General features: G+C 57.0%; 8 protein-coding genes across 8 annotated transcripts; 2 read left to right on the forward strand and 6 right to left on the reverse strand.

Moving 5' to 3' along the window:
• Positions 1-488: 488 nt before the first annotated feature.
• On the forward strand, positions 489-1,748 carry F5Z01DRAFT_623888 (BZIP-type transcription factor; the record flags this gene model as incomplete). The annotated part of the gene is made up of 3 exons (XM_046261347.1): positions 489-639; positions 696-1,614; positions 1,670-1,748. 3 exons carry the CDS (start codon positions 489-491, stop codon positions 1,746-1,748), a joined length of 1,149 nt encoding a protein of 382 aa, XP_046117561.1.
• Positions 1,749-2,029: 281 nt separating this feature from the next.
• On the forward strand, positions 2,030-3,822 carry F5Z01DRAFT_675042 (eukaryotic translation initiation factor 3 subunit D; the record flags this gene model as incomplete). The annotated part of the gene is made up of 2 exons (XM_046265107.1): positions 2,030-2,240; positions 2,300-3,822. 2 exons carry the CDS (start codon positions 2,030-2,032, stop codon positions 3,820-3,822), a joined length of 1,734 nt encoding a protein of 577 aa, XP_046117562.1.
• F5Z01DRAFT_151611 (uncharacterized protein) lies at positions 3,807-6,276 on the reverse strand. Its single transcript, XM_046257731.1, has one exon. The coding sequence runs from the start codon at positions 5,953-5,955 to the stop codon at positions 4,075-4,077; it is 1,881 nt and encodes a 626-aa protein (XP_046117563.1). The 5' UTR covers positions 5,956-6,276; the 3' UTR covers positions 3,807-4,074.
• F5Z01DRAFT_151707 (uncharacterized protein) lies at positions 6,187-7,937 on the reverse strand. The gene is made up of 4 exons (XM_046257732.1): positions 7,605-7,937; positions 7,111-7,532; positions 6,626-7,027; positions 6,187-6,570 (listed from the first exon to the last, which is right to left on the reverse strand). Exons 2-4 carry the CDS (start codon positions 7,522-7,524, stop codon positions 6,475-6,477), a joined length of 912 nt encoding a protein of 303 aa, XP_046117564.1. The 5' UTR covers positions 7,525-7,532; positions 7,605-7,937; the 3' UTR covers positions 6,187-6,474.
• Positions 7,938-8,100: 163 nt separating this feature from the next.
• F5Z01DRAFT_657827 (histidine phosphatase superfamily) lies at positions 8,101-9,806 on the reverse strand. The gene has a single exon (XM_046263661.1). It carries the CDS (start codon positions 9,656-9,658, stop codon positions 8,264-8,266), a length of 1,395 nt encoding a protein of 464 aa, XP_046117565.1. The 5' UTR covers positions 9,659-9,806; the 3' UTR covers positions 8,101-8,263.
• On the reverse strand, positions 9,807-11,029 carry F5Z01DRAFT_657829 (SGNH hydrolase-type esterase domain-containing protein). The gene is made up of 3 exons (XM_046263662.1): positions 10,762-11,029; positions 10,331-10,692; positions 9,807-10,257 (listed from the first exon to the last, which is right to left on the reverse strand). Exons 1-3 carry the CDS (start codon positions 10,832-10,834, stop codon positions 10,006-10,008), a joined length of 687 nt encoding a protein of 228 aa, XP_046117566.1. The 5' UTR covers positions 10,835-11,029; the 3' UTR covers positions 9,807-10,005.
• Positions 11,030-11,830: 801 nt separating this feature from the next.
• F5Z01DRAFT_682017 (beta-lactamase/transpeptidase-like protein) lies at positions 11,831-13,453 on the reverse strand (the record flags this gene model as incomplete). The annotated part of the gene is made up of 4 exons (XM_046265735.1): positions 11,831-11,927; positions 11,958-12,375; positions 12,451-12,837; positions 12,931-13,453. The coding sequence occupies 4 exons, from the start codon at positions 13,451-13,453 to the stop codon at positions 11,831-11,833; spliced, it is 1,425 nt and encodes a 474-aa protein (XP_046117567.1).
• Positions 13,454-14,198: 745 nt separating this feature from the next.
• On the reverse strand, positions 14,199-15,107 carry F5Z01DRAFT_675048 (uncharacterized protein; the record flags this gene model as incomplete). The annotated part of the gene is made up of 1 exon (XM_046265108.1): positions 14,199-15,107. One exon carries the CDS (start codon positions 15,105-15,107, stop codon positions 14,199-14,201), a length of 909 nt encoding a protein of 302 aa, XP_046117568.1.
• Between the last annotated feature and the right edge of the window lie 144 nt (positions 15,108-15,251).

The following is a 15,251-nucleotide window of genomic DNA, read 5'->3' on the forward strand; positions in this document are numbered from 1 at the left end:
ATCTCCGAGCGACCCAAAGCAGTGAGGTTCTTGGGCGCGCAAAGGGAGCGGGACGTGCAAGAAATTCATCACTGACACTTCTTCTTGGCATTTGAGGAGGGCTCGCGGTTCGGAACGAAGATCTTCATACATGACCAAAAGCAACTCTGGCGCTGTCAGACCGTCTAAACCGCGTGTGAAGAAAGTGTGCATAAGTCATCGGGGATGACGCAAATGTCCGGATATCGCCAACTACCACCTACAACTCAATCCGCTACCTCAACAAAGGTGATCCGGCATCTACGGTACCTTGCCATCGGAAATTTCCTCTACAAGTTGGACCTTTCATCTGCACATCTTTACACAACACGTACCCGCTGCTGATTCTGCAAGTCAAACCCAGCCAAGTATCCATTTGTGCACCTGACTGAGTCGTCGAACCCCACACCATCCGGGACTCGATCCAGCCCAGCCTCGTCACCAGCTCGCGTAGGGCGCAACCCCCCGTCATGGCCGACCGACATGGCGGAGACGGCCAAACAGGCGCGTCTTCCGTGTCACCCGAGCAGCGCAGCAATTTCAGCCCATCTAGTGGAGGCGAGCAACACAACGATGGGCTGAGCGCCCTGAAGAATTTAGCCGACAGGCGCTCGTCGCGAGGTCAGTACCCTGCTTTCAGTCAACCGAGGCGCAACGCAACTGACGAGTCGACTCAGCCGACGGATCACAGCCGAAGCGACGAGGCCCGAAACCCGACAGCAAGCCAGCCCTCACGCGACGGCAGGAGCTCAACCGCCAAGCGCAGCGGACGCACCGCGAGCGGAAGGAACTCTACGTCAAGGCGCTGGAGGACGAGGTGCTGCGACTCAAGGAGATCTACAGCAGCGTCTCGCAGGACAAGTCGCGATTGCACGAGGAGAACAAGCAGCTCAAGCGTCTGCTGGCGGAGAATGGCATTCCCTGGACGTCGAACCGCATGAACGACGACAATGCGGGTGGAGGCGATGACGGCAGCAACAACAACTACAATGCGAGTGTTTCCGGGCAAAGCTACGGCCAGGGTTCACATGGTGTCTTCTCGCCCGATCAGAATTCACAGCAGCCTAGCACGGCGCCGTCGGCCTCGCCGAGTGCAGGGCAGAATCAGCAGCTGATGAGCGGCCAGCAGCTGCGGGACATGACAGCCGTCGCGACGAAGAATAAGGGGGTGGACTATGAACAGGCGGGCATCGAATTCGTGTTGAAGCTCGAAAGGCCGTGTATGGGCCACTTGCCTTTCCTCATGGAGAGGGCCAACGTGCCGGACGAGGAGACGTATTGCGGTCATGCCATGATGGCGTCCTGCCCACCTCGGCCGCTGGGCCTGATTGAGGAGAGCACGCCATATGGGACGTCGAACGTGCCCCGAAACGCACAGGAGGTCGAGGAAACGGGGGCGACGCAGAAGACATGGGAGCTGTCGAGAGCGGACTTGGCAACGCTCATGGATCTAAGTCCCAGGATCGACTTGGACGGCGAGGTCACGCCAATTACGGCGTGGGGCATGATCATGTCGCACCCGAGGTTCAGCGACTTGAGTCTTGCCGATGTTAAGGGGCTGGCTGACGAACTCGGCAGAAAAGTACGGTGCTATGGGTAAGTTTCTATCTATGCTGTATGCAGATGGATATGGCTGGCTGACACCCTGCAGATTCGGCGCAGTGACAGAGGAGTTTGAGGTGCGGGATGCCTTGGAAGGGGTGCTGGCCTCGCGCGCGATCATGGCTTAGTTTAGGAGTGACCTTATTTTGGTCAAAGCGGTTAAAAATACATACGTACGTACGTACTCAGCGGGTGTTGTGTTGATACCATTGAATATTGAATTCAGCTTCTCAAATCCGACAATGTGACATTTGCGAGACTGTGGCTAGTGCTGTGGCTGGTGGCGGGGCTTTGGTGGTCAGCCCCACACCCCACCTTGAACCACCACAAATTCATCGCCAAAAGGCCAAATTCTCCATCGCGGCGCCGCCTCGCCTCGCCTTTACTCACCACCACCACATCCCTCGAAATGGCTGATTCGCTCGACTACGTGCGCATCTGCGAGAGCTGCCCGCCCAGCGACGGCTGGGGCCCCGCCGTCACCACAGAGACGACCCTCGACGGCGTGCCCTATGCCCCCTTCTCCAAGGGCGACAAGCTTGGCCGCATGGCCGACTGGACCACCGAGGGCAAGGACAACCAGCGCGGCGGACGCCAGCAGTACAACCGCAACTACAGAGGTGTGTACCCGTACCCGGCGCCTGATGAAGGATGGAGCAGGACACTGACCCCAGAGCAGACCAGCAAGTGTACGGCGCAGGCTCCGCAATCACCTTCAACGCCCCTGTCGCCGAGGACGAATCCTCCTTTTCGATTGTCAGCAACGCCCGCGACAGCACAAAGACCCGCTTCGGTCGCGGCGCCGTCTTCACCCGCGGCCGAGGCCAGCGCGGCGGTCGCGGTGATACCCGTGGCGGCCGTGGCACTGCCCAGCGTGGAGGAGGCGGTGGTCGTGGCGGTCACGGCTATGACCGCGGTGGCCGCGGTGGCGGTCGTGGTGGCGGTGGCCGCCGCTTCGGCTGGAAGGACTGGGACAAGCCGACGCGCAACCGCGACGCCAGCATCAACATCCGCGCCGACTGGGAGCTGCTGGAGGAGATTGACTTTAACCGCCTGGGCAAGCTGAACCTGGACGCGGACGAGGGCGAGGACCTCGACGACTACGGCTTCCTGTACTACTACGACCGCTCCTTCGACAAGCCGCAGATCAAGGGCAACGAGCGCAAGCTGACGGCCGTGGACCGCGCCGCCTACAACGTGACCACGTCGAGCGACCCGGTCATCCAGGAGCTTGCCGAAAAGGATGAGGCGACCATCTTCGCGACGGATAGCATCCTGTCCATGCTCATGTGCTCGACACGCTCCGTCTACCCGTGGGACATTGTCATTGTGCGCCAGGGCAACAAGATCTTCCTCGACAAGCGCGACAACGCGACGCTCGACATGGTGACGGTCAACGAGAACGCCGTGGACGCGCCCCTGGACGCGGCCGACGGCAACAAGGACGCCATCAACCAGCCCGCGGCGCTCGCCGAGGAGGCCACGTACATCAACCACAACTTCCCCAACCAGGTCGTGTCCGAGTCCGAGTCGACGCGGGTGCAGATGGCGCACGCCAACCCCTTCTACAACGCCTCCGAGGACACGGACCCGCCCGCCTCCAAGGCGTACAAGTACCGCCGCTTCGACCTGTCGACCAACGACGAGGAGCCCGTGTACCTGGTGGTCCGCAGCGAGGTGGACGCCGTGCAGAAGAACGCCATCAGCGGCGACGACCAGCTCGTCACCATCAAGGCGCTCAACGAGTTCGACTCCAAGGCGCCCGGTAGCGGCGGCGCGCTCGACTGGCGGAGCAAGCTCGTCACGCAGCGCGGCGCCGTCGTCGCCACCGAGATGAAGAACAACTCGTGCAAGCTGGCCCGCTGGACCGTCCAGAGCATCCTGGCCAACGCGGACGTCATGAAGCTCGGCTTCGTCTCCCGCGCCAGCCCGCGCTCCAACGACAGGCACGTCATTCTTGGCGTCATTGGCTGGAAGCCCCGCGACTTTGCCAACCAGATGAACCTGTCCCTCTCCAACGGCTGGGGCATTGTCCGCACCATTGCCGACATGTGTCTTAAGCGCGACGAGGGCAAGTTTGTGCTCGTCAAGGATCCAAACAAGAGCATCCTGCGTCTGTACGAGGTCGGCTCCAGCCTGGACGAGGACGACGAGGAGGAGGATGAGGAGGAGCAGCAGGCTGAGGAGGCGGAGGACGAGTAAACATGAGTGTCATGGGGGATGGAATGGAATGGAATGAAATGGGAGTAGGCGTCTCACGAAATCAAAAGCCATAGAGGTATGCCGCAATGATTCTTCTTATCTCATGATTCTCGTCTCACCACACTCTGTCTAAGTCAATCAAGTAATGCTTCTACCACGCCCGTCCTGTGTCTCGTCCTGATCCGCGCTCTGCTCAGACTGCTCAGTCTCAGCCCAGCCTGAGGATGATGTGACAGATCCCGGGATCCGTTCCTAGTTAGCCCGGCCCTCGGCCTGATTGAGAGGATATAGGGCGTCTTGCAATGCCATGATCCATTCCCTGGCCACATTGTCGAATGGATCCAAGCCCAGCTCCCTCGAGGCATAGTAGACGACAGCAGCCAACCTCACGAGCCGCTCGGCTTGCCGCTCGGGCGACAGTAGCCTCAGTGCGTCCACGTTGTGGGTCAAATCGTGGCCGATTAATGCCACCGTCGCCGGCGGATATAATACGTGGGGCATTTGGTTTCGCATGTATATGTCCATGTCGCGCCCGGGATCGGCTCTCTGCTGTTCGTAGACGCCCTCCACGACTTCGCGGACGTCTTCTTGGTAGTCAAAGAGGCGACGTCCCGTGTTGACAGAACGAGTCGAACGAGCCGAACGACCGGCTTCAGAGGGGTCGGCGGACAGGTCGGCGGACAGGTCGGCGGACAGGTCGGTGGACTGGTTGTTGGACAGTTCGCTGACGCTGCCGTTGGATCGTGGACTCGTGGATGGCCGATGGTGGTTGTTGCGATTGCCGTTGACTCTATTGACTCCGTTCACCCCGTTGATTCCATTGACTCCATTGACTCTGTTGACTCCATTGACCCCGTTGACCCTGTTGGTCCCAGTGATCCCAGTGACTCCGTTGAGTCGGAGCGGCGGCGTTATGGCACGTGGGCCTGTAAATGGTACTGCCTCCTGCAACGGTCGCCCACGATAGCCATAGGTGACACCCGGTGTGCCGTCCGGCAATGGTGGTGGAGGCGGGCTAGGTGTTTCTGACCAATATGGGATAGGTGTCGGCGGCCGAGGCAGGGCACGTGCTGGCTGTGCCTGAGTAACCGAGCATGCTGGTACTTGTGGTGTTTGTTGTCGCTGTTGTTGTGCCGGATACTCACTAGGTGCTGGGGCCTGTGGTGGAGGCGCCGCCTGTGGCGGCTGCTGCTGAGCGCTCCCTATCTCTCGAGGCAGCCTCTGTGGCGGTCTACGGATATTCTGCTGGGGCCCAAAGGTAAGAGGTCGAGGATCGGAACCTGGTGTCGAGCGAGGCGGGTTGACCTGTTGCTCGCGGCTTGGGCCACCGGGGTACGGACTCCAGCGAGCTCTCTGCGCCTGGGCACGAAGCGTTTCCACTCGTCGTCCTGAGCCTGTTGATTCTGGTGGAATCAGACCCGCACGGAATCTCTCTGGGTTCAGTGCGCGCAGCAGGTTGTCAATAACGCTGGACTCGGAGGCGGTGATGCCAACTCCCGATTGTTCGGTGGCGGCACTGTCCTGCGCTGGGGGCTCGTCCATGTCCTTGTCGGGGCTTGCGCCGCCCTCCTTAGTTGCGACGCCTTCATGACTTGCGTCGCCCTCCTTACTTGCGTCGCCTTGATGACTTCCGTCGCCTTCATGACTTGCATCGTACTCCATACTGGCGTAACCCTCCTCACTGGCACTGTCCCCCTGACTGGACGCCTTGGAGCTCGGCGGCTGGCTGTACATGTTGTCTTCTTTGGAGGTTATGGATAAATTTGTTGCTGATTTGCACACGTCTGCCATGGAACGAGTCGTTCTGCGGTCGTTGTTTACAATGGTAGCGCTGGGCTCGTTGGCGCTCTTGCCTTGGCAAGAAGGATGGCCGAGCTTGCCACTTTCATCTCTCTCGTTGGCGGATGAAGAAGGAGGGTTTCTCTCTTTGAAATTGTCGTCATTCTTCCCCTGCTCTCGCTTGCGTTTTCTGTTGTTGCTATGGGTTTCCCTGTCCTTTGACTCTGTGTTCACAGTGTGGCCCTTTTTCGCTTCTGGTTCGGTTGCCTCTTGGCTCTGAAGAAGCTTGTCGCTGGATCTCGGCTGCTGTTTGGCTTTCGCCGACTTCTGGCCCCCATCGACTTTGTCGTCCATGGTGGGCTTATGATTGAGTTTTCCGTCGTCTTGAAAACGCTTGATAGGTGGCTGAGCGTGTGGTTGTCTGGAAAGTGGCTGTTCGACGTGCTGGGATTCTAGTATCGTACCCACGGTACAGGCGAGAACAGTTCAAGTGATTGTGAAAGAAAATAAGGCAAATGGGAATTCTTTTTACTCCACGCCATGTTGCCAACAGGCCACATATGTCACATATTGGCGCACAACCGCTTCACAACGAGAAGAACCAGACGAGAAATCACTTGATCCCATCATGCGCAGACTAGGGCTGCTAGTTCAGCTCAACAAAAGTCATAAGAAAAACCAGGCGGATTCGCTATATGACATGGGATGGACGAGGTTGACGTGGTCAAGAGCCAAGGCGCGATATCTTGAGCTAGTTTTAAGCTTGATTTTGGCGGCGGTAGTTCATGGAGACTTCTGTGTCCCGCTATACAAGGTATGGATGTACATGCTCACATACCAGAGATTTCGGTAAGGTTTCCTCCCAATTTCGACTCAATGATACAAGTTGAGAGCCTCCTCGAAACGGTCGACGCACTCGGACCGCGACGGATCGTTAAAGAGTTCCTTCAGCTCAGGAGGGTTCTCAGGCTGCAGAGTTGTCAGTTCAGTCCACTTCTTATGTTTCACCCGGAGAAATACTCACGTTCAGGTACGACACTTGGAACTCATGAATATACGCCTCCAGACCGTTCGCGCCACAGACATTGTCAAAGTCACTCCAGTCGTACCCCGAGCCTTCCGCCTGGTTGCAAGGCTCACCGCCATAGGTGTTGTTGGAGGCCACCTTTTTGAGGTAGTCCGACCAGGTCTCAATGTCCTCCTCAGGAAAGGTGCCGCCATCGTCACCACCGGGTCCGTTGTTGAAGATGCAGTCGTTGTGGATGGTGACCTGGCGGTTGCCCTCGAAGCCGAGGATCTCGTGGTCCTGGGGGTAACGCATGGCGATCTTGGGACCGGCCTCGAGCAGGGCCTCGACGACGGCGCGCTTGACGTCCTGGTTCTCGGTCGTCTCCCACTCACCCTTGCCTGGGCAGAAGTAGCCGCTCTGGGGGAGGTCAGCACTTGTCCCATACACACTTTGCTAGTAGGACGTTTCATGTTATATCAACCCCCATTCTGAAAACTTACGTGCCACTCGCCCCACATGCCCAGGAAGCCGGCCTGAATCACGGGGATCACAATCGTGTCCTCCACTTCCTGGAAAACCTTGACCCAGGTCCGGACATCCTCCAAGATGAGGTCCGCGTCCTCAGGCTCCGACACAATCTCGCCCGACGAGGAGCCGTACCGCACCCTGGGGATGGCCTTGATGCCCTGCTCACCATAGTTGCGCGCCAGGGTCTTGAAGTCGTTAATGATCTTGGTGTGGTCGCTTCCCGCGATGATCTGGATGTAGAGGAAGAGCGTGTCGGAGCGCGTGAGAGGGCTGTACGCAATCTCGCCCGAGTTGTCCCTGTCCGCGCCGATCTCCTTGTAGGTGGCGAAGCCAGTGGATGCCACCTTGAGGGCAGCCGCAGCGGCGAGGAGCTGAGTGAGGCGCATTTTGCTGTCTTGTGTATGTGAGCGAATGTCTTGGAGAAGGGGAACAGCTCTGGAGGCTGGACCAAGGCTGGATCTTATACACCATGATGAAGGATTTACCCGGAGGAAGCTGTAGCTCAGGGGTCTGTCTGGACTCTGTCCTGTCCTTGACTCCTGTCATAGATCTTGACATTTCATTCCAGCCAACCGGCCTGCCTCGCGCACACGCGTACTCGCCACCGGTTGTCGCTTCGAATAAAGTTGACAGGGTCTCTGCATCTGATTTCCCCTGTATTACAAGATCCGTAATAATGAGTCTAGAAGCTTGAAACATTGTTCTCGAGGCGCTGAAACGCACTTGCGGCTCTTGGCGCTCCTGGCGGTCGAGGCGCGAGCCTCTCGGAGCCGAACTTGGCCGTCTTCCAGACTCGATTTCGGTGCCGACGGCTGCCAGCTGTTGAGAGAAAAACTTAAGCCTTCAGGAAATGAACATGGTCAAGCACTGCCTCGGGAGTTGTGCGACGCTTTCGGCTTCCTTGCTCATCTCGGATGTCGGTGTCGATGCCCACGAAGGCACGCGATTGGCACCACCGCTACGGCCCGGGCCTGCGAGATCCGAGCCACGTGCTATGTCAAAAGTTCTCCTAAACATACGTAGAAACTCCAATGCGATTTTTTCCAATGCTATGCTCTTTCTACTCCAGTACAGTGCCGTGGTGCATTCGGCACATCTCCTCATCGCTCCCCCAGTGCCTCTAGGCTAGCCCCCATTCTGGCACACGCCATCAAAGTCCCCGTACTTGTCCATCCCCGCGCGGACGATCCCCTGAAAGGTTTCAAAGGGGCAGCTGGCGCCCGGACCGCTCTGGCACAAGGGCAGCGGTCGCGGCGCCGTATTGGCGATGAACCGCACAAAGTCCTCCTGGCCGCCCTTGCCCCCGTTCATGTCCGCCCGGTCACAGGTCATCTTCTCCATACCGACGTGGCCCAGGAATGGAATCAGATCAGACATCTTCCACGCCCGCACGTGGTTCACGTGCGATGTGGGAAACTCGTCGCGTCCCTGGTACGACGAGGAATTGAAGATGCCCAGCGCCGTGGCTACAAAGGGGGGCACCTCGCGATGCGTAAAGTAGAAGAACAGACGCTGCTCAGTCGGCCACTCGATCGTCGTCCCGTTGCCCAGCGCCACGCCCTCGTCAATGGCCTCGAAGAGCTGGGATTGCGAGTGAAGCCAGGGAAAACCAAGGTAGCTGGACAGAGGGTTGAGCGGACCGACCATGTGCGCGTACTTCATGTCCCAGGCGTACTCGTACGAGAGCCACTCGGCGTCCGAGAAGAAATCACAAATGGACGAGCGCGCGCCCTGAATGGCCGACTCGTAACCGCAGATGGACTGGAGGGCAAAGACGTCCTTGGGGGCGAGGTCGAAGCCGTCTGGGGTGAAGGGACGCAGGCGACGCGAGGTCTGCGTGCCGTACACATTGAGGAACTCGAGCTGCTCCTCTGTCCCGGGGGCTTTCGTAAAGTTGGAGCACGCCTTGTGTGGGAGGACAGCCCGCGTGCCGTCGTTGAGCTCCTTCTTGTCGAGGCGGGTGACGTCAATGTCGCCGTCGTGGGGGAACGCCTTTAGAAAGGCCCGGGCGGTATCGTAGGTCCTGGCTTTAGTGTCGGCCACGACGCGCTCGACGGACCCTGCGAGGTGAGGGTAGCGCTTGGCGAGATGATGGCCGACCCTCGTCGCGTCCACCTTGCCTGAGGGGGTGACGTCCTCGAGGTGGTCCTCTTCAATGGGCGAGGTCCAGTCGTTGAGAATCTCCAGGGGCCCCGAGAAACCACCGCGGTGCTTGTCCAGCTTGGCGAGGAAAGGCTGAATGTAGTCTTCGTACTCGGCGTCGTTGGCGTAGATGGCGGCGTGGCGGATGAGATACGACGCAGCGGACACGGTGCAGCCCTCGGGCGCGGCGTGGGACAGGCCAAAGCCAACGGCGTCAAAGTAGGGTGAGATGCCCGGTAGATGAAGGAGAGGGTCGAATTGATATCCTTGCGAGTGGTCCAATGGCCGGATCGGTTGTTGCGCGAAGGAGGCGTCGGCGCCAGCCAATGCCACCAGCGACGACGCGGCTGCTACCAAGGTAGCGAGGTGGGATGGCATTGTCGTCAGAGCAAGTTGTCCTTGGAGGACAATGAAGGGGGGATGCTTGGTCGTTGAAGATGATGTGACAGACCTCGCGTGGTGGTGAAATTGTTTCAGTTTCTTGCTCGCGACGGATCGCGATGAGTATGACGTAGTCCAACGGCCAGCCCCTGGCCTTGAGAAGTTGGGCGAGCAGCATTTCACCATGATTCATCCCAGCATTCAATTGATTGAGAATATATTCACAAGGAATCCATACTCATTCATCATGGGAGCTAAATAATCTCTGCTATAATCAAGACCCTGCCCCTCGAAGCAGTAGACGAGAAACCCCAGCGGCCCAGCCCCTTCCTATCCCCTACCTCTCATATCGAGGCCCTGATGAGCTGGATCAACTGGGGACCGACCTTGGACGCAATGAACTGGTCGCCCTGGTTGTTGGGATGGACACCGTCGGCCGGGTTGAGCATGCTGTTGGTGAACCCTGCGGCACGCGAGCAGTCTGCAATGACAATGGGAGACGCATTGGTGGTCTTCTGCTGCACCCAGCCTGGAATGGCATTGTTGAGCGCCTCGATTGTCTGGTCGCTCCAGCTCGTCGGGATCAGCTTGTCTAACTGTGCGTGCATTCTCGTTAGCCCTTGACTCGAAAAGAAAATGATGCGCAGAACGTGGCGAGACAGTACGTACCACAACCTTAACCGAGGGGTTGGCAGCACGCAGGGCATCAATGATCAGCGAGTACGAATTCAGGATACTGTTGACGTCCCTCTTGCCAATGTTGACGTCGTTGGTGCCGAGCATGAACTGGACAATGTCCGGCTTCTGGGCCTGCGCCCAACCGTTGATGTTGTTGCGCGCAATGTCGTACGCCTGCCAGCCCGAGTGGCCCTCGTGGTCAGGGTCGAATCCAGACGGCCTCGAGCACGAACTCTGGAGATCGTTCATGCTGCCGACAAGGTCGACGTTGCCCGCCAATCCGGCGGATGCGATCTGGTTCCACACCATGGGTCGCCAGCAGGTGATCTCAGTGATGGAGTCACCGAGAAGCACTGTAACCGAGTTCCCCGATCAGCATACTGCCATGTGTGTGCCGAGACCAGGGGATTCTTGCTACTCACTGACTTTGACCGCTTCCACGGTCGTGCTGGCCGCCAGGCCAGCGATGAAGACACCGGTGCTGAACGGTTTCATCTTGGTAAGCAGCGTGACGTTTGCGGTCTTGTTCGAGATTTCTGAAGCTGTGTAAGATCAAGGCCCCAGTGCCCATCCTTAAGCGACTCACTGCCGCTCTTTTATACGCTGGGCCTCCCCGCGCCCATGTTCGGCATATACTCCGTGCCTCTTTGGGAAGACGCTCAACTGCCGTGTTGCTCTCTCCGAACTGCCTTATTCGACATGAAAGTGCGGGGATGATCCACGGGGTGCATTGACTAAAACTCTTCTTGTCAAGTTATCCCACCAAACTCCAGGAACCGTGCCTTTTTGTTTTCATTTACCCGTTGCATTCAGGCGAGAACGGTGTTCCAAACACCACCATGGTGTTTCAAAGTATCCTTGGCGAGGAGCACAGCTCAAGCTTGTTTGATACTCATGTGCTGCTCCAGGGTTAGTCAGTTAGGGCAACTAGCCATCCCATATGGTCAGCGCGTTCCGTGAACGCGAACCGATCCGTCTCGATCTATCTAGGCTAAGGGTATACCATTCTCTACATTCGAAAGCTCGCAACGTACAACTTGGTTACCCAGCGCTCCCCGCACTTCTTTGTCTGAATATCAGTTACATTAATTGGGAACACACGCAGCTTACACGCGCACCAATGAAATACGTGCTTAGCCAGTGACATCCCACTTCACTTATACACATCATCCAGAACAACCTCACTTTAGCCTCGATATTGCTTGTGCTAGCCACATGTACATTACCCGCCATTGTTCCCTCGTCTTGTGCATAGACGGTGCTCAGCACGCCTGGCGTGGTCGACATCCGTGAATGAGCAGGCACTGTCCCAGTCACCATGGCGCCCCCCGAAAGCCCGATAGACCTCCTCGATATGGAATCCGCACAGCTACACATCTCTGCCTCCAAGAATGAGGCTCTGCAGAGAAAATGTCGTTTTTGGTGCCCTTGACTCCTTCTCCAGCCTGCGAGATATGCCGAGGTCCTGTGCGACAAGACAGTCTAATAGGTTCAGGCCTCGTTGAGACGCTGGAACACTTCGCCTTCAGGAACTGTCCTGTCATGCCGCCACCTCAGCTGCGTGATTCCCGCACAGTCCTTTTGCCCGCTCTCAAATTCTAGTCAATAGTACTCATACGCCCTGATATACTGCGCCCTCTTGACCATCTCATCATACGACTGATTCCACGCAAAGGTATCGTAATGATAGTGCCGCAGCTCGTACGTCTCCTCTTCCAACCCAAGAACTCTCAGCTGCAGGCCTTCAGACTCGGAGATACAGATATCAATGAACCAATTCCCCGCCGAGTTCATATATCGACCTACATACGCCTCCAGCTCCCGTGGCTTCGTGTTCAGGATACCCTCCTGCTCCAGCTTGGCCTCCACTTCGTCCATCCGAAGGACGGACTTTGCAGCGCATCGATTGGCGAGGTCTAGGTAATCGCGCATCGGCTTACCGACCATCAGAGTATCGACGACGGCCTGCGAAACCAGGTCGGCCACGTCACACAATCCCAGCGAGTTCTGCAAGACGACAACAGCTGTGCCGGTCTCTGGAATCATGAGAAGCGCGCTTGTCGTCCCAGGCATGTTGCCACCGTGCCAGATGGCAAGTTTCCCAGGTTAACTCTCGCCGAGGCGTGGAAAGTCATCTACTAGGCTCGATTTCCAACCAAAATCCAATGACCCGGGTAATTGTGTTCTGTTCCAGCCAAGGCCGTATGTCTGCTCGAGCAATGCACCCGGTACCCGTCGACAGATGTGTGGCTGCAAGATTCCCTCTATTTGCATAAGGGGGCTTTTGTGTCCGTCTGGCGCTTTATCCTTCCCATCGGAATGGGGCGAGATCTTTTCTGCTGCCTCGAAATACGCTGTGGCGTATTGGAGCAATTCCGCCATACTCGTCCTCACGGACTGGCCCGCGAACATCATGGTCTCGCTGGAGGCGTTGCATTGGGGCAGCTCCCACGGTTCCCTGTTGGAAAGGATATTGTAGGGAAGCGCCGCATTGCTACCTCGACTCGGCGACTAAGTGATTGTGCTTGTCATTCCCAGGGGCTTGAAGAGTCGCTGCTCGATAAAAGCTCCATATTTCATGCCGGAGATACGTTCAATGACCAAGCCTGCCAAGTTGTACATGTGGTTGTTGTACATGTACTTGGAGCGCACAGGGGCGACTTGCGGTATGTGATTTATGATGGGAATAGATTGTTTCCTGGGCAGAAGAATGCGATTGCCAGATTCGAGGTAGAGCGCGTCCGCCCAGGCTTTGCCGGTGCGATGGCTGAGTACGTCTGCCACATTGAGCTTGGCCAAGCAGAGCGGACTATCTTTCGACAACTCAGGCAGAATATCGTGAATCGGCGTGTCCCAGCCCAATTCCCCGTCCTCGACCAAGATCCCCACACATGTAGCGGTCATGGATTTGTTGAGAGACGCTACGTAGAACAAAGTATTCTCGTCGACAGGTGCTTTGTTCTCGACATCTCGGTAGCCTACATACTGCTCGTGGACAATCTTGCCGCGATGAATGACGCCAATAGCCAGACCAGGGGCACCTGAGGATTTGCGCAGCGATTCGATCAGAGGTGTAATGTCTCTCAGTCTGGCGTGCTGACGAGGAGGAGCCATTTGGGAGATGGCGGCCCGAGGCTGCTATTGAGGATGTGATGTGGTCTGGTGTGAAGGGTGAAGGAAGAGAAGCATTGAGCCGAGCGGGGTGGCGGTGGCGCCTTGGGGTTGTGCGTACGGGGGTATTTAACGTCAAGGTCTAGTCTCTGGTCTGGTCTGGACTAGTCTGGTAACACCAAGACTAAGTTCAATCTCGGTGCCCTCTTTCGTCGTTGGCCGCAACATGAAGCTGCAGCCTGCAGGTTGCCCTTGCGTCACTCCCTGCGAAAGGTAAGCGTAAAGACGTACAACCACATGTGCTGGGTGTTCATCCCGCAGTGTTATGCGGGTATAGCTCATGGTATGTGTTGCAGATTTGGAATATCACGCCTCAGATACGTAGAACTGTCTACATGTATCTAGGTATTATCGTACAGAAGAAATCGATCCACTCCTTTCATTTCACATTCGACTCTCCCTACTCCCAGGCAAGTCCTCAGGCGTAATAGATAACCAGTTGGTCTAAGAATGAACAAAGCTTTTCTTGCAAGTGGTCATGGTCTGGGTCGACTGTCTGGCTAGATATCTCCTTGATCAAACGACAGGCCTTCCGCTTCATGAGTTCGTGCCATGTTTTGATGGACGTGAAAAGTCGTGCCACTCAAGCACCCAAGTTAAGAAGAAGAATGGAAAAGAAGATAACAGGAAGCCAAGCCAAAATTAGTTCGACCGAGGACTGGCACTGCAATACAGCAAGAGCACCATCTCAGAAGAGGAACAAGGCGGCGCCGACGGCAGCGGCGAGGAGACTGGCAAGACCTTCCGCGGCCAGCATGTGTACCGCATGGTCCTCGTCCTCCGGGCACTCGGCGGGGGGGAATGTACCTTTGCAAGCTTCCTCCAGGTCGTGGGCGTCCATACTCTCCACGGTAGCCTTGTCGATCTTGATCTTGCAGGGGTTGGCGGTTGGCGTGGGTGTGGAGGTGACAAGCGCAGCGCACGTCTCTGTTGACGTAAAGACTGATCCGTACACGGTAGCATTGGCCACCTCGTCGGATACCTCGATAGCCACTCCATCGGCTGGGCAGTCGTCGTCGCTGTTGTTCTCTGTTCCAGAGACGAGATCGACCTTTTGGCCGCCCTTTTTGGTCTCAAATTCCACCACAAAGACGTCCTCATAAAGCAGTGGAAAACGATGGTTCCCAAAGGTAGTATAGGAATCCTGGCCCATACGGTCCTCGGTCTCGTTGCACGCTGCCCACTCCACCCACCACCCCATAGAAAAAGGGCCTTCGTCCCGGAGGTCGAGATAAAACCAGTGGAGGTAGGGGTCGCTCTGCGAAGCGGTTACATCCCACCAATTAATCTTCCACGAGCCGTCTGAGACGACGTCAACTTCTGTGTAATTGTAGCTGTATTCATTGTCAAAAGTCCTGGTTCGTTCGGACTGCTTCGTCCTGTTCAGGATGCGCTCGTCGAAGGAAAGTTGGAGATACTCGAGCAGTTGTGAGTTCTGGACGGCAAAGACGATGGGAAACTTCTTCGAGGGCTCGTACGTCGTGTTGTTACGCGGGAAGACCAAACTGGCTTCAAGAACACCTGCGGCTGTGGCGACAGCACCTTGGTAGGCGCAAAGGCCAGCGACAGTCCACAGCGCGTGCGAAACGAAATACATGGTGACTGCGTTTGAGATTGGCGGCCGACTTCGATTTTCCGTTGCTGGTGGTGGAGGTCTACCACCCTGCCCGAGGACTGGCGATGGGAGATGTAAACTTGAAAGGGGGATCAAGTGGAGGACAGACCCCAAATTCTCAATTTC

Source organism: Emericellopsis atlantica (genome assembly GCF_019669845.1).
Source record: "Emericellopsis atlantica unplaced genomic scaffold F5Z01scaffold_16, whole genome shotgun sequence".
NCBI lineage: Eukaryota > Fungi > Ascomycota > Sordariomycetes > Hypocreales > Bionectriaceae > Emericellopsis > Emericellopsis atlantica.

Bases quoted from the DNA above. Each gene is read 5' to 3' on its own strand.
- F5Z01DRAFT_151611 (XM_046257731.1), bottom strand. From the start codon at position 5,955: ATGGACGACAAAGTCGATGGGGGCCAGAAGTCGGCGAAAGCCAAACAG.
- F5Z01DRAFT_151707 (XM_046257732.1), bottom strand. From the start codon at position 7,524: ATGCGCCTCACTCAGCTCCTCGCCGCTGCGGCTGCCCTCAAGGTGGCA. The intron at 7,028-7,110 runs GTAAGTTTTCAG...GACCTCCCCCAG, and splicing joins GCATGTGGGGCGAGTGGCAC to AGCGGCTACTTCTGCCCAGG. The intron at 6,571-6,625 runs GTGAGTATTTCT...ACAACTCTGCAG, and splicing joins TCCAAGTGTCGTACCTGAAC to CCTGAGAACCCTCCTGAGCT.
- F5Z01DRAFT_657827 (XM_046263661.1), bottom strand. From the start codon at position 9,658: ATGCCATCCCACCTCGCTACCTTGGTAGCAGCCGCGTCGTCGCTGGTG.
- F5Z01DRAFT_657829 (XM_046263662.1), bottom strand. From the start codon at position 10,834: ATGAAACCGTTCAGCACCGGTGTCTTCATCGCTGGCCTGGCGGCCAGC. The intron at 10,693-10,761 runs GTGAGTAGCAAG...ACTCGGTTACAG, and splicing joins CGTGGAAGCGGTCAAAGTCA to TGCTTCTCGGTGACTCCATC. The intron at 10,258-10,330 runs GTACGTACTGTC...ATGCACGCACAG, and splicing joins ACCCCTCGGTTAAGGTTGTG to TTAGACAAGCTGATCCCGAC.